General features: G+C 45.2%; 1 protein-coding gene across 3 annotated transcripts in view; it reads left to right on the forward strand.

Annotated features, from left to right (window-relative positions):
- Window positions 1–2,749: 2,749 nt before the first annotated feature.
- TMEM181 (transmembrane protein 181) overlaps window positions 2,750–14,981 on the forward strand; it is a 36,850-nt gene continuing 24,618 nt past the window's right edge. The window contains exons 1-2 of one of the 3 annotated variants that reach the window (XM_048297497.1): window positions 11,722–11,794; window positions 12,544–12,688. Coding sequence is in view for 2 of the 3 variants with exons in the window: in XM_048297495.1 (XP_048153452.1) it covers window positions 2,823–2,953 (131 nt within the window). In the remaining variant the exon portion in view is untranslated. Of the gene's footprint in view, window positions 2,954–11,721; window positions 11,795–12,543; window positions 12,689–14,981 lie in introns of those variants that run through there. The other 2 variants (XM_048297495.1, XM_048297496.1) reach the window with 2 other exon arrangements.

Raw genomic sequence — 14,981 nt, forward strand, 5'->3', positions numbered from 1 at the left:
ATGAATTGAGTTCCAGATGCTTAAATTCTAACTGAGATTTGTAAGACTCTCAGTAGTACTTTAAATTGGTTTGTTCTTAGATGTGGTTTGATTCTGCCTCTCTTTTATCATGTGCTGTGAAAATCAGCAAAATCAGAAGGTGCTGTGCTTAGATAGATGAGCTGGAGTACCCTAAAATGAGTGCGGTAAGTCATGCCCCAGTGCAAGTTATCTGTTGGTTACTCTTGCACCTTGTTCACAAAGCTGTCTGTGAAAACTTGGCCTCCCTTTGCTTCTACTTACGTTGCGCTTCCTGCAGAACCAAACACGCTTCTGTGCCAGCCCAGTCTGTGCTGTGACTGCACTGGACAGGCAAGACGGACACCTGATACTGGGAGAAGTGTGATCTGTTAGGTCTGCAGGGCTGGGGGTAAGTGAGCAGCAAGCTGAAATGTTTCATTCATCAGGTTTTCACAAAAGAAAATAGATTGGCAGTTTTAATAGAAGTGTCTGTTCAATATTAAAAATATGTTTTAATGCTTTTCTCATTTACAATAATAAGGAAACCTGAAATTTCTTTGACAAAAAAGTTTGAATGCAAGCTAGGTTTTTTCCCCCTTAGAAATGTTACCTAGGAATTACATACAGCCCCTGAGTATTTCTTGTTTTGTCAATGTATTGAAGTGTTTTGGATACTCAAAATGCATTCTTGACCTTCTTAGAGTCTTCTGAGTGTTTAATATGGACCACAGTGGCAATATACAGTTGCTGAACATTTCTTCCCACAAGCTTTGCTATTCACAAGCCTAATTTTAATCCTGTAATATCTGGTATTTGTTACTTGAAACACTCTCTGGCTTTTTTGATAGCAGAAGTTTGTGGGTGAATATGTGGTCAGTGCTAACACCATCTCTGTGAGTAACCTGCAAGCCTGACTGGCAGCCTTCCACAGAAGGTGTGGAACCCTCTCATGGTATTCAAGGTGAAGTGAGACAGACACCATTGGAAGCCATACTGGATAATGTTCAGCACAACAAAGAGGGAACCACATTGCATCTCTGGAATGGTGCTGCTCTGGGCCCTCAAAAAACCAACTAACCAACCAGCAAACCAACCCAAAAAAAAAAAAAATAGGGGTGTTTTTGGTTGGTTGGTTGGTTTGGGGTTTTTTTGAGAAATAAATGCAATAGAGGTCACTTAGTAGTAAGTAAACGGTAATCGGCTTTTAATCTTCCATTTTTTATTACTTTTCCACGCTGTCTGCATAATTCCCAGCAGTGAACACATTTTTACTCAGCTGAAGCCTTAAATGTTTTATTTCTTCCTTTTGGTAAAATATTTAAAGATCCCATTGATAATTCCCACCTCTTAGCCTGAGTGCTGGAAGCAGCACATTAATCACACGTAACAAAGAATTTTAATTCTTGCTTCGAGGGAAAACATGGCTAAATCTTGATCCCTAATGAAATGTGTCCCGTGAAATAAACCATTCCAGGAAAATCCTACACGGCTACGTCAGCCGCGTGTGTGGTAGCAAGCAGGGTGCTGGCATGTTGTAACAGTCACAGAAGCACAGGGCACCTGCCGAGCCTGTCCCAGGGTTTCAAAGCAGCCATTCAGGAGCTGGTCAGGCTCTACCCTTGAGCTCTTTGCTCCTCAGCAACAGTCCTGAGGTTGTTAGAACCTTTGTCTCCAGATTAAATGTGCATATGGCTTTTATCCCGCTGCTATGTCTTCTCAAGCTTAGAAATATTCACAGGTAGGAAATAGGAATTCTTGGTCAGAGATGAACCTTCCTCTCCCTTTCTCCGCCACCTGCTGGGGAAGACAAATTGTCTGTCCCTCTCCCACTGCACCACCAGGAGTAACCTCTTGCCAGCACATATTTGTGAGAGATTAGTTTAAGCAAAAATGCATGTTCCAGTCTTAGTATGTGATAAAATACAGACTAAGGGCAAAGCTGGGAAATAACTCAGCCCAGCTTCCTCAAAGTCAACAGGGAAGATATTTACATGGGAGGAGCAGTACAGAAGTATTCTATATTTATACCTACTAGACACAATTATTGCATATCAATAGTAACGGGGTTTTTGCTTTTAATATGGATAGCACTGCCGTTAATTAGTGGAAATTAAGGGTTCAATTGATAGAATAATTTAAACGAGTTTAAATGTGAATTTGTTTATGAAGGAAAGTTCAATATGAATGAAGCTAACAGGGCGCTCTGCAAACTGATTAGAGTTCAGTTCAGATTTTCTACATTTAGGCAATGTAAACAGCGTCATTCTTAGTTTTGAACCATTTACAGTGTCGTGACCGTGAAAAGTGGATTTAGCATAGGATTTGTTTGACATATGTGCTACGTTAAAGAAAAGAGACAACAAATAAAACATTTATTTTACATAGAGCTGGTATGCTTTTGAGAACAAATCAGTTTTATTAAAAAAAAAAATAAGAGATGTTTTCGGCAGAGGTAGTGCATACTCTTCGCTTACTTCCCGGCACCGGCCGCCCCTCTCCGTGGTGCTGAAGCGGCTCCCGCCGCCCCCGAGGGCGCGCCCTGCATCCACCGCCCCTGCATCCACCGCCCCTGCATCTCCCGCTGCTACATCCTTCTTGCATCCTTCGTCCCTGCATCTCCCGCCCCTGCATCCGTGGCCCCTGCGTTCGCCCCCTTTCATCCCCCTTCCCTGCATCCCCCGCTCCTGCATCCGCTCCCCCCCGCATCCGCCGCCGCCGCTGCGGCTCCAGCACCGCCCCCACCCCGCGGCCGCGCAGCGCCGGGCGGGCTCCGGCGGGGCTCCATGGCGGAGCGCGGGGCCTGAGGCGGCGGCGTGGGCGGCATGGAGGCGGATTTCGCCGCCTTCGGGAGCCCGCTGTGCGGCGAGGTCAAGCGCTTCTGCAGGCGGGTGCGGGAGACCTACCGGGAGATCCAGGAGGACCTCACGCCCTACAAGGATGATCGCTACTACCGGTACTGCCGGGCGCGGCTCCGGCCGGGATCAGGGGCCGGCTCGGGGGGCGAGCGAGGGGTTGGGTGCCGGACATCGCACGAGGAGCGGCCGCCCGGCCCCGGGGCTGCTCCAGGCGAGCCCCGGATCCCGCACCCCGGCGCGGAGGGGCCGCCTGCTCCGCCTTGGGGATGTGCTTTGGCAGCGCCTGCCGGTCAGACAGCCCCACGCCTCTCCTCCTGCCCTCACCTATTAACATCTTCACACGGGCAATTTCCATCTGCGTCCCTCTGTGCTACGCCTTTTCCACTATCGTAGCAAGCGAGGGGGTTGCGTTCTAAAAGCAGCCGTGAAACAATCCTGGAACAGGATAGGAAGAGATGACGAAATGAGAGTGGTTAGCAAAGGTTGAAGTCAGAAGGGACAGATACACTGTGTGGGCTACACCCACACTTCTTCTGAGCCTTGCCCTGTCTGCTGTTTCGGTGACTGACCAGTGATGGCTGGAGAGTATGGATGGTTTGAGATTACACAAGGCTAGGAAGGACTCCAAAGGTCTTGGAGGCCTGGGTTATAAATGAAAAGAATTTTTGAATATGAGGAAGGTTCCAAAAAAGTAGACATCAGGAGAAACAGGTGCCAGGAAATATGCAGAGAATGGATGCTGTTCAGCCACACAAATACAAGTTGGGGAACAAACAGTTATATGACATTTTTGTGAAAGAAGGGTATGGAAATTGTAATCTTTTATAAAATAACCTCTTTCAACAATGATATTGTCTTATACATGTGAAGAAGGTAAATAGTTTTGATTGCACAGCAGAAGCACAGTTCATAAGATCTGAGAATTACACCACCTACTTTAGTCAACATTTCAGATCTTAGTGCAAGCTATGTTCAGTTCTGGACACCACACTTCAAGGGCCTGCCAGTGGAAGAGAGGATAAGGACAGGGATATGGATAATCAAAAGTCTAGAAAACATAGCTTTGAGGAAAATTTGGGATTACTCCCCCAAAAGAACAAATATTGAAGTTGGAGGAATAGGAAATTCTGTAAAGAGAAACTTCATGTTCCTATTGGACAAAACATTACAGAGTAATATTAATTGAAGCAATAAAAGTTCTTGTTAGACATCAAGAAAAAAAATCTGTATGGGAAGGATGGCAAAACACTTCAAGAAAGGATTATCCAGAGAGACTCTAGCATTTCCATCATTGGAGGTTTTTAAACACTTTTGACGAACACATGCCAAGGAAGTCTTAGATCTGGCAGATGCTCTCCTAAGACAGAGGGAAAGATGAGGTACCTTGTGAGGTCTCTGCCAGCTCTACTTTACCGTGTGTCTGGGCAGTCTGCTTCTGCACAGTACCCCAGCTGTTGTGCTTAAGTCATTTGACTTCAGTATGAGGTCTCTGTTTTTCCCAGTGAAGGGGCAGGTGGTCCATTAGATTGAATTTGTCTCATTGTTTGCAACAGCAAAGACTAGAGTCACAGAGCTTGGAAACACTGCCTGACAGCTTGGAAGTGTCTAACACAATTGCAGTCTTTCCTGGCAAAGCAGTGGCTCATTGCACCTGAGCGTGGTGTGAGAAGCCATGGGAGAGGTGATAAGGAGTGATGGAAATGTACCTGTGTGCATCTGGCAGTGTGATGAGGAATTCTGGCACTAGAGTGGAGAAAGAGGGGAGACATTAACTTGTTGAATTAACAAATAAGAGGTCCTGGGAGAGGTATTTGTTCAGCTTTATTTCCAGAAGAAACTTGAGCTCTCCAAGGTAAAATGTTACTAATTCATTTTTATGACCATAAGAGAGTATGGAGGGACTTTCTGCATTGAAAAGAAAAGATGCTACCGGAGTGAATCCAATGAGCTCGCAGAGTTAGTGCTAGATTGCCTTTTCTTCAGTGACAATATTCCAAAGAGGTATCAGCTGCAGGTCATGTAGAATGAAATGGAATAACATTGGACTCTTAGCATGGAAATAATATTTCCTGACTTACAAGTCATGCTAGTAATTCTCTGCATTCCCAAAATCTTAGCCTAAGTGACCTGGTGTAAAGTGAGTTTCTGTTACTGCCAGTGCATACCTGCTGTTCTGGCGAGTGTTTCCCTTCAGCACTATGGATGGATGTAGCAATGGCACCTGGTTTTTAGATTCCTGCTGTGGAGGAGGGTTTCTTGATGCTACCATGCATTCTTCTTACAGCCAACTCTCACTTATGGGAAGGAGAATTAGATGCTTGATCCTCTTGTCCCTCTTTGTTTTACTCAGGATGTTTGGTCACGTTATAAATAAGCACATTCAGGGGTGTAATGGAGAGACTTACTGCTCTGACAGCAGAAGGAATTTTGGAAATTTGACCAAGGAAATGCCGTGTGGCATGTCTTTACTTCAAACCATGGAGGTTCTCTAAAATAATCAGGTTACTAAAAGCAAATAACATCTTGTACTAGACCAAAAAAAAGAAGAGATGGTAAAACCATATAAAAGCATGTGTTTTCCCTTTCACACACTGTATTCACAGATATGAGGCTATCAACCACTGCCAGCCTTAACTCTCCCCTCCTGCTGATGGAACAAAGCCACTGAGCTATCAGCTGGTGGTTTCCATTGCCCCAATCTAGTCTGTTAAGCAGTAGGGAAAGGGGGGCAGGGCCATGAGTTTACTCATCATCAGTATTTAAAAAAAAAATTGGCTGCTGCAATCTCATTTCTGATTTCTATAAGGACATCCTTCTCTGAGTGCCAACCAGAAAAGACAACACTGGAAAGCTTTGGAGCAGAGCTGATACAGAAATGGAAAACCACCAAGCAGTCAGTCCCCTCTGTGACCCTTGACTCAGGAGAGCTTGCTGTACGCTGTGCTGTACCTGCTTATTCTCCATGAGAGGGGACTCAGTACAAGGGGATGACATAGCTCAGAGATGGCTGATGGGGCTGTTATCCCAAGTAACTGTCCTCTTGTGGCATGCATGGCTGAGTAATTTCTGATTCAGCTCTGAGGCCATCCCAGTTTAGTGACATTTTTTGGTGATGTTTTCCTTTAATGCACAGTGGTCTTGAATATGTAGTCCAGCAACTTTCTGTGAGCAGCCTGTTCTTTGGGCACAGGGCACAACTAAGGTTGGCAGACTCCTTGGCCATCCCAACTTATGTCATTCTCACTCTGCAGAGCCCCAGGGCACTCATTCACACTACAGAGATGGAGGGGGTGTCCACAAGTGAGTTTGCTCTTCCCAATAGCCCAGAACAGTCTGTACCTTGTGCCTCCTGGTGTATTTCCCCATGGGCAAGAGCTACTTCACTCATTCATCTGGGAGAGACTGAGAGATCAGGGCTAGCCATGGCTCAGCACACTGATGAACCCCATCTGTCTAGGTTAGGGGTTCCCTTAGGCAGACATGGCACTGCATGGTGTGCTTGTCAAAGAGACACTGTATTTACAGACTAGTGGGTGTGGTATTAAATAACCTCATTGGTAACCCAAACCCAAGGTTGGGCTGGACTCAGCCCACTGAAGATTAGTCTGTGGTACACCATGTAGTACTTGGAGCAGTAAATAAGCTCAGAGAAGGCAGAGGAAGAACAAGTGTTACACTCTCCCATGGGTCGTGTGGACTGCCATAAAGCCATCAGATTTATTGCAGCAACTTCAGGACTGCTGTATTTTGTATCTCTGAAAAATTGCTCCAAACAAGCCCCTTGAATGAACAGTTTGTTCATTTGCCTGGTGTCTCCCTCTCCCACTCCAATATGTTCCTTCCTCCTTTAGCATGCCTCCTGGCCAGGATGGCAGGGCAGGGAGAGCTGGTGGAGGGCTGGCAGATGATGACTGCCCCGCTTCTCTAGGCCATTTTGAGTAGATTGCTGACAGGAAAAGAGTTTAGTACCAATGTTACTAAACCACATTTTTATCTCTTTGACATGTTAGCAGTGAGATACCAAAGCTTACCAGAAGACACCAGTCTTCCCAAACAGCTGACCGATGTTTTTCATTGGGAATTTCAAAACTCTGTTCACCTAGCTGATGTTGAAGAGTTCACCTTGCTGGAAACACTTTGATAGGAACTGAAGTGCCTACCTGGTAAGAGAGGAGAGATCAGGAGGGTGGCCAAATTGTGGTCTGACATCAGAGTTGCATAACTGCAAGTAACAACATGGCGTTCCTGAAAATTAAATTTCTAGGTTACTGAACACATCCCACCAGCCAATCAGCTTATACAGAGAAGCACAGTGTTGATGCTGAATTTAGTAATAATACCCAGAGACTGAGATAAATGACCTACAATCTGCCCTGCTTTAAACAAGGGATAAATTTTAAATTCCTGTCATGCAATAATGTCACTGTTGCACCCAGGGAACGGCGAAAATCACGACATAAGTCCAGGTCAGATGATATGTCCAAAGTGACCTCGTTTAATCACCCGTACCCTTTATAGCATGGTTTGCAGAAGAGAAATTACATGATTGGCCTATTGACCCACCACCTCTCAAGGTGATAGGTTGAGCAGTAAGACACCCATTTCCAAATATTATTCTCACAAGACTGAAAACAATTCCACTGTCCTCACAACAACTTGCAGGTGTAGAAATGGTTTACATTCTCTCAAACTGTTGTCCATCCAATTCTCATGAGAACGAAAGCTTTCACAGAGAAGCTGTGAGAAGCTGAATTTCTCTAACTGCTTTCTTATGAGAAAGAAAAGTTTCACAGGAAAATTCCTCTGCTAGCCCTTGCTAGCATCCACACAATAATATGATATTTTGTACATCAAAAAGAAAAGACTATATGTAGGACATCACAAAAAGTACTTTTTAACTTGCAGCTTTAATTAATGCTTGATGTTACATAGACAATCTTCAAACCATGTAGAAAAATTTCATTGACTGCGCTTCTGCCCCTTTGGCAAAAACACCAGAGAACGGCACATCATTTGACTCAGCAACTAAGAGAAGCTATTCATTTTTCCTTAGAGAACTAGTACCTGTGTGCTTCAGAGAAGAAACTTGAAGTTGCCAGAGAAGGCTGTTGTGATAAGTATACATTTCTTCCCACCTGAAAATCTTTCACCGGTGCTCAAAGTGCAAGTCTGTGAGAAGCCGTGGGGTCAACAAGACCTTGCTGGACATCCGCAGTCAAACTCCTGGAAGGCTCGTGCTGCTTCCAGCCTTGACCGAGGCAGGATCTTCAGTGGCTGCTTTGAGCCACAGCTGGTACACTTCTCTTGTTCTTCCAGGGTCCTGGCGACTGGGGGCAGAAGCTGAATGACCCCAATGTGAAATATATAGCTAGGGCCAGAAGGCTTGAAACAGAGAAAGGAGGATGAGACCAACACTGTAGCTTCATGGATTGCTTTTTAGCTGACATAAGCAGGCTCTGTGACTGGGAGAAGTCATCCTAGCTCTCATTTCCCTGGTCACACATTTCTGCTCTCTTCCTCATCTGCCCACAATTAATCTTTTATCTTCACAGTGACTGAGCAACTGATTCTTGAGTGACTTTTAACTCAAATGATTTCCACTATTTGATTCACCAGTCTACTGCACTAACATTAGTGCTGGCAAAATTCAAAGAGCTCCAGCTAGAGAGCGGCTGGATTTCACCTGTTGTCACTGAAGCTGTAGGTGTGAGCCATGAAAGTAGAGCTTTAGTGCTAAGGTGGTCAGTGTAAGTAGAATCCCAGGTGAGCGAGCATTCAGCCTGCTTATTCATAGCTCGGTCTGCCTTCTCTTGCAAGCCTCAGTCATCACACACTGTCCAGCTCCTACAACAGATGAGGCAGACAGCAGCTTCTGGCACTATTTCATCTCAGAGCAGGTCAGACAAGGCACTGAGTGGTACCTTATTGGAAGAAGCAGAGTGAGACTGACTGACTCTGTGGAGAGAGAGGAGTTTCACAGTGCCTTCCCTCCGAGTGTTTAGTTTGTAAACTCAATGCCAAAATTTTCACAAAAAATAGCGTGCAATGTACATGTTTACAGTGTATTCACAACTCTTTGAAAGTTGGTAGATAGATGGCAAAGAGAAATGTGGTCCCACGGCTAATTGAAGTGAGCTGGATTTCAAGCTCTGCCACCCACACAGTTCTCCAAGTGACTTTTGGCAAGGCTCCGTCTCTCTGTGCTTCAAATTTCCTACCTACTCAATGAGAAGAACATATTTTTGGTTTGGGGATAATAAATTCACATTAGTGAGACACCTGAGTGCCAGAGGGATTGGAGCAGGCCTCAGAACAGCTCAGTTGTGTGCACAGAAATGGAAGTGTAACTGCAGAAGGTTGTAACTCTGCAACCGCACTTCCCAGAACACTGGGAATGCTCACAGATGTTGTAAGCATTCCGTCATTTTCTGGCCAGGGAGAACATGTTGGAGAAGCCTGAAGTGTGCTGAAAGCTACACAAGGCATGTCATAGTCATCCATGACCTAATGACTAAATTGTGGCTTGGCAGTGATAATTTGTTCTGAGCAGATGCAGTTTGTCCTTATCACTCAAAGCTTTATTTTCTTCCCCCCAGTTAATTCTTGTCTACGGTTTAAATTCTTGTTGATTTAAAATGCGTGGACACCTTTTCTTCATCAATTGGTACTATGTATTTCTCAAGACAGCTATTTTTATGAGATTACTAAGTGATCATCAGTGCTGTAAATCACAGATGAGATAAATACCGGTATCAATGATTAAATTAATTCCCAGCATGTTTTTAGGTTCAGTGGTGTTACACAAGAGTCATCCTGGGTCCCACAGATCACAAGTAATGACATAACTGCCCACAGAGTACCGGAATAAAATGAATAATGTTATTAATCCTAAGTACTTTTTAAAAGGAAATGCAATAGGACCATCATATCATCTAAGTAAGCTTTTAATGAACGTATTTAATTGTTGAAGATATAATTTTTAAATTATATGTTGAGTGATCTATCTGAACATTTCTGGGGTCATCCCGAAGTGGCTCTGCTGTATACGACAAACCCCAAAGCCAGGCAATTACTCTGAATTTCATTCAACTACACATCAGATATTCCCACATTTTAGTTACTGCAGTGCTGACTTTCTGTGAGCAAATGTTAGAGCTATCAAAAATTCGTACAAAATATAGTTTGGCTAACCCCTATACCTGCCTACTCTTTATCATCACTACCCAGTGAATCAGTTGACAATCTTTGTTGCCCAGTCTTCAGACATTTAACAGAAAATCAGAACAGAAATCCAACTTTATCCTAACATTATGCAAGAATAAAACACTGTTAGGTATGAACTAGAGATTTGTATTAAGTAGTGTGTTTAAAGTAGTTGCTTACTCCTGGGATTTAATTTCTCTTGCTCGTGAGCTGACTGAATTCTCTGCAAACATAATACATCAATCACATCCCTTGAATACCACAAAGCTATGTGCAGGTGACTGCAGTGACAGCATTTTAATTCCACTGAAAGAGCTGGTAAACAAAACCATTTACAACCCAGGCGGCACTAAACATGAGCGTGTTCAGCATGGATGAGTCACATTGGGCCTTTTGCCTATAACAGATGGGTTTAGATTGAATTCAGAACCATTTTTCTGTCCTAAGTATTTTCTGTTTATATAGTTAAATTTCCCTCTTCTACCTGTGGTTGCTACTACTACAGCACAAGCTGGAAAAGCGCACTGGAAATGGGGGAAATACTGCTGTTATCCCCACACAATGACACATTTGGCTTCATAACCAACAGTATGAAGTTCAACAAGACCAGGTGCTGGGTCCTACACTTTGGCCAGAACTCCATGCAGTGCTACAGGCTGGGAGAGGAGTAGTTGGGAAGTGGCTCAGTGGGAAAGGACCTGTGGGTGCTGGTCAGCAGCTGAACATGAGCCAGCTGTGCCCAGGTGGCCAAGAAGGCCAATGGCATCCTGGCCTGTATCAGCAATAGTGTGGCCAGCAGGACCAGGGCAGTGATTGTCCCCCTGTACTCGGCCCTGGTGAGGCTGCACCTTGAGTGCTGTGTCCAGTTCTGGGCTCCTCACTACAGGAGGGACATTGAGGGGCTGGGGTGTGTCCAGAGAAGGGACATGGAGCTGGGGAAGGGTCTGGAGCACGGGTCTGATGAGGAGCAGCTGAGGGAGTGTAGGGGGGTGTTTAGTCTGGAGAAAAGGAGGCTCACGGGAGACCTTATTGCTCTCTACAACCACCAGAAAGGAGGCTGGAGCCAGGTGGGGGTTGGTCTCTTCTCCCAGGGAACCAGTGACAGGACAAGAGGAAATGGCTTCAAGCTGAGCCAGAGGAGGTTCACGTCGGACATTAGAAGGAATTTTTTCACAGAAAGTGTGATTAGACATTGGAACAGGCTGTCCAAGGAGGTGGCGGAGTCACCATCTTTGAAAGTGTTTAAGGAAAGACTGACGTGGCACTCGGTGCCACGGTGTAGTTGACAAGGCGGTGTCAGGTCATAGGTTGGACTCGATGATCTTGTAGGTCTTTTCCAACCTAACTGGTTCCGTGATTCTGTGTTACTGTGATTCTGAACACGCAGAGCCCGCCAGGGCAGGACCAGTCACGTGCTGGCGCCGCAAGGTGGCTCTCCAAAGATAAGGTGGTGCCGTATCGCACTCCCTCCCGAGGAGTCTCTCCCGATCTCCCTCCCGCCGCCCATAGCCGAGCGCGGGCGCCTGGCCCTTCGGGCTCGCCGTAGCTTCCCCGCCCCCGCCTCAGCTCCCCCGCGGCCGGGGCGCGGCGGGGCCCGTGACGTGTCTGGGGCCGCGTGGCGGCCGCGCGGTGACGCACGCGGAAGGCGTCGCGCGGCGCCGGCGGCGGCTGTGCCACGGCAGCGGCGGCGCGCGGAGGAGGTGTCGGCACTGCGCGTGCGGCGCCGCGATGGAGCCGTGAGTGGGGGCGGGGAGGAGCGGCGGGCGCGGGGGGCGCCGCGAGCCTGAGGGGCTGGGTCCGGGTCCGGGTCCGGGTGCGGGTCCGGGTCCGGGTCCGGGTGAAGAAACTCCGTCCTCGGAGGGAGGAGCTGAGTGTTGTCATTCACAGAATCACAGAATGGGCAAAGCTGGAAGGGACCACAGTCATTGGCCGTCTGGTCCAACCTGCCAGGGTCAGTCCCAGAGCACAAGGCACAGGATTGTGTCCAGACAGGTCTTGAATATCTCCAGGGAGAGAGACTCCCCAGTCTCTTTGGGCAATCTGAATGTAATTCAGTTTATACACGTTATCCTCGTTAAGGAAATCAGCCCGCTGAGGGTTAAGTGAATGTTTCTGAGGCTGTGGTTCGCCACTCAGAAGCCCGAGTGGTGACTGCCCTTTTCTTTAGAGGAACCCTGTAAGTTTCCCTTTCCTATGGTGGATAAAACCTCCCTCCACCCCCGGTATGTCCACTCTCAGATTGTTTGTTAAAAGAAAAAGAAAAACTTGTTTTCCCGGATATCTCTTTGCATGGATAGAGCCATAGCCGTGACTAATTATTCAGACTTAAATGAATACAACAAACTGGAACTAAAAAAAAAAAAAAAGCCAAACCCACCCCGTGCATACATATAAAGATAAAGCATGGCCATGGTTATCTGTCAGTTGTCATATAGCAGTTCTGTATAGTGCTGACAATGTTAATTTTATGCCTCTTTTTATGTAGTCATGTGCTGCCTCATTAGCTATTAACCGTTGTGGAATACATCTGCAAGAAGAAATTCAAGGTCTTCTGAGGGACACCGAAGCAAGCAATGTCTTTAAACCATGAGCAAGTGCAGGGTGTATGGATAGACCCCAGTACTGTGAACGTAGGTAGCATACGTAATCATTCAAATCAAAGTGGGTTTGATGGTTCTATTTGCGAGTGAGCCTAAAATAGAGAAGAGCAGTTGGAGGCAGAGATGTTGAGGCTAGGATTTTAGAAAAACTGCTGTGCATAAAAGCGAGTTATTTCTGATTTTAATATCAACTGTGCCTACCTACTGCTTAATCTCAGTTTTGCCACAGCTTTCTCTTCTTTAAAGTCAGTCTTAAGTGAAGACTATTGTATAACAGGGTCTGTTTTTCATGATGGTCTTCATTAAAGACTTTGTTGTACAGTCATGAGAAGTGATTTGAAGGTGAGGAATATCCTGAGAAACATTTTGCTAAACCTTTTGAGGCAAAACTTTACTCCAAGAGCAAGATGTAACTCACCTTTACATCTCATGTATGAATGGCTACTGAAAGAGTGCAGTTGTTATGAGTGTGCATTTCCAAATTTCACTCTGTCACGGGTTGCACTAGTGCAGTTTCGTTTTTATTGACTGCTATTTGAGATGTCTAAGTATAACATTTCTTTGTTTGTATCTTTGTGCTTTTTCCTCTTTTGCAGTCAGTTTCAGGCATAAGTTAATTATAAACAGCTCTGAATTAGGATAAAGTTGAGTATAGGTGGTAAAAGCTGCCTGAAAGAGCTGCAGACACTTGGATGGCTAGTCCTGAGCGTTTGACTGCTGTGGTTGGGCTGATTAAAGCATCTTCTGCTGGTAAAGCAAAGCACAGTTCTTTACTTGTTTGAACAGGTGCTTCCAGAGGGAGGAACCTTTTAAAATTTTCTCATAAATGTGTTTCCAACATTTCATGCTTTATTGGGCCATTCAAATGTAAGAAAGAAGCTGTCAGTGGGGGATCACCAACTTGCACTTATGTATATTCATAAACTTTATATAATCTCTTTCCCAAAGGCAGGTGTTAAACAATGAACTTATGGGAAGGTGATTTTATCTGCTTTGTATGTCAGCTGGTGATAGGTGCAACAAGACACTTAAATCTACACAAGAAAGTTCTGCGACTGCGGCGAGGGGCAACGAAGCGTGATAAAAATGCTATAAATTGTTGTTTGCCCTCTTGAGAAATGTAGTTAAGATTTGGCTGAGTTCTTACATTTGCTGTTAATAAAAGTGTCCATGTTGCCTTACTGACCTCTAAAGCAGCACATTTAGTCGGTGGCTTAAGTGAGACTTGAGGAGTACAGGTATGAATGAAAGGAAAACACAGGGTATGTCCCTCCTCTCTGTGTCTCCAGTCTGTGTTAGGTACCAGCATCCCTGTTGGTAGGTAGGTGTACACCTACCCATTCTGACTGCCAGGTGTTGCACCATCCGGAGAGCAGCTGGAATAAAGAATGAGCCAGTGTCTGGAACATGTTTCTTCAAAAGCTCACAAGCACACATACTCTGGCTTATGAGTAAATCAAGGTGCTAATTGCCAGTGGTTGTAATACTCTGTTGGCTGGGTGGGGAACTGGTGACTGTCCTGTAAGGAGTGTGGAGAGGGAGCTGCTTTTCATGTTCACATCATGCATTTTGAAGTGTCTGCAAAATTTTGAAATTAGGAAACTTATCAAAAGAACCAAGAGCATGCACAGCAAGTCAGAAGTATCCTACATCAGTCTGTAGCTGTCAAGTGGATGTCCAAATACACTTGTGCTGTTCTGAACAGCTTATGTGTTATGCTTTACTGCAAACATGATACTCTTCCAGTTGTCAGCTATGCTCGACCCATGGACTTCCCTGTGTTGTGAGATCCTCAGTATGTGCTCTGCCATGAAGCATGTGGTATCCACCTGAACTCTTATAGTTAATTTAGGCGTGTCAACATTTTATGTGCTGTTTTTATAATCAAGGATTTTCTTGTTAAGATTAATACTTAGGTATCTCAAGATAGTATCCCATACTTGGTGTACTTTGGTAAACAGGTCATCTGTGGAACTGAAGGAGCCCTGGAGCTGGTAGAACAATGCACCTTAGTTAGTTATTTTTGTACTAGTACGGATTTAATAGCTTTCACATAGTTTAAAGGAATGAAGGCTGGGGTTTTAAGATAGTGATTTAAGAAAAAGACTGCAGTTATATCCCTGCTAAAGTTGTGTAGACAAGTTCTGGTTTGAAATGCCTGTCTTAATTGGTGTTTTTAAAAGTCGAAATCATATTTGTCTGTGAGGCTTCTGTGCAATGATCTCTGACGGAGATCTGACGCTGCTTCTGTGGTAATTACTTGGTAGTTTCATGTATGATTTGGCTTTTTTGGCTGTAAAATCAGCTGTTCTGACATCTAGAT

Source organism: Corvus hawaiiensis, chromosome 3 (assembly GCF_020740725.1).
Source record: "Corvus hawaiiensis isolate bCorHaw1 chromosome 3, bCorHaw1.pri.cur, whole genome shotgun sequence".
Lineage (NCBI taxonomy): Eukaryota > Metazoa > Chordata > Aves > Passeriformes > Corvidae > Corvus > Corvus hawaiiensis.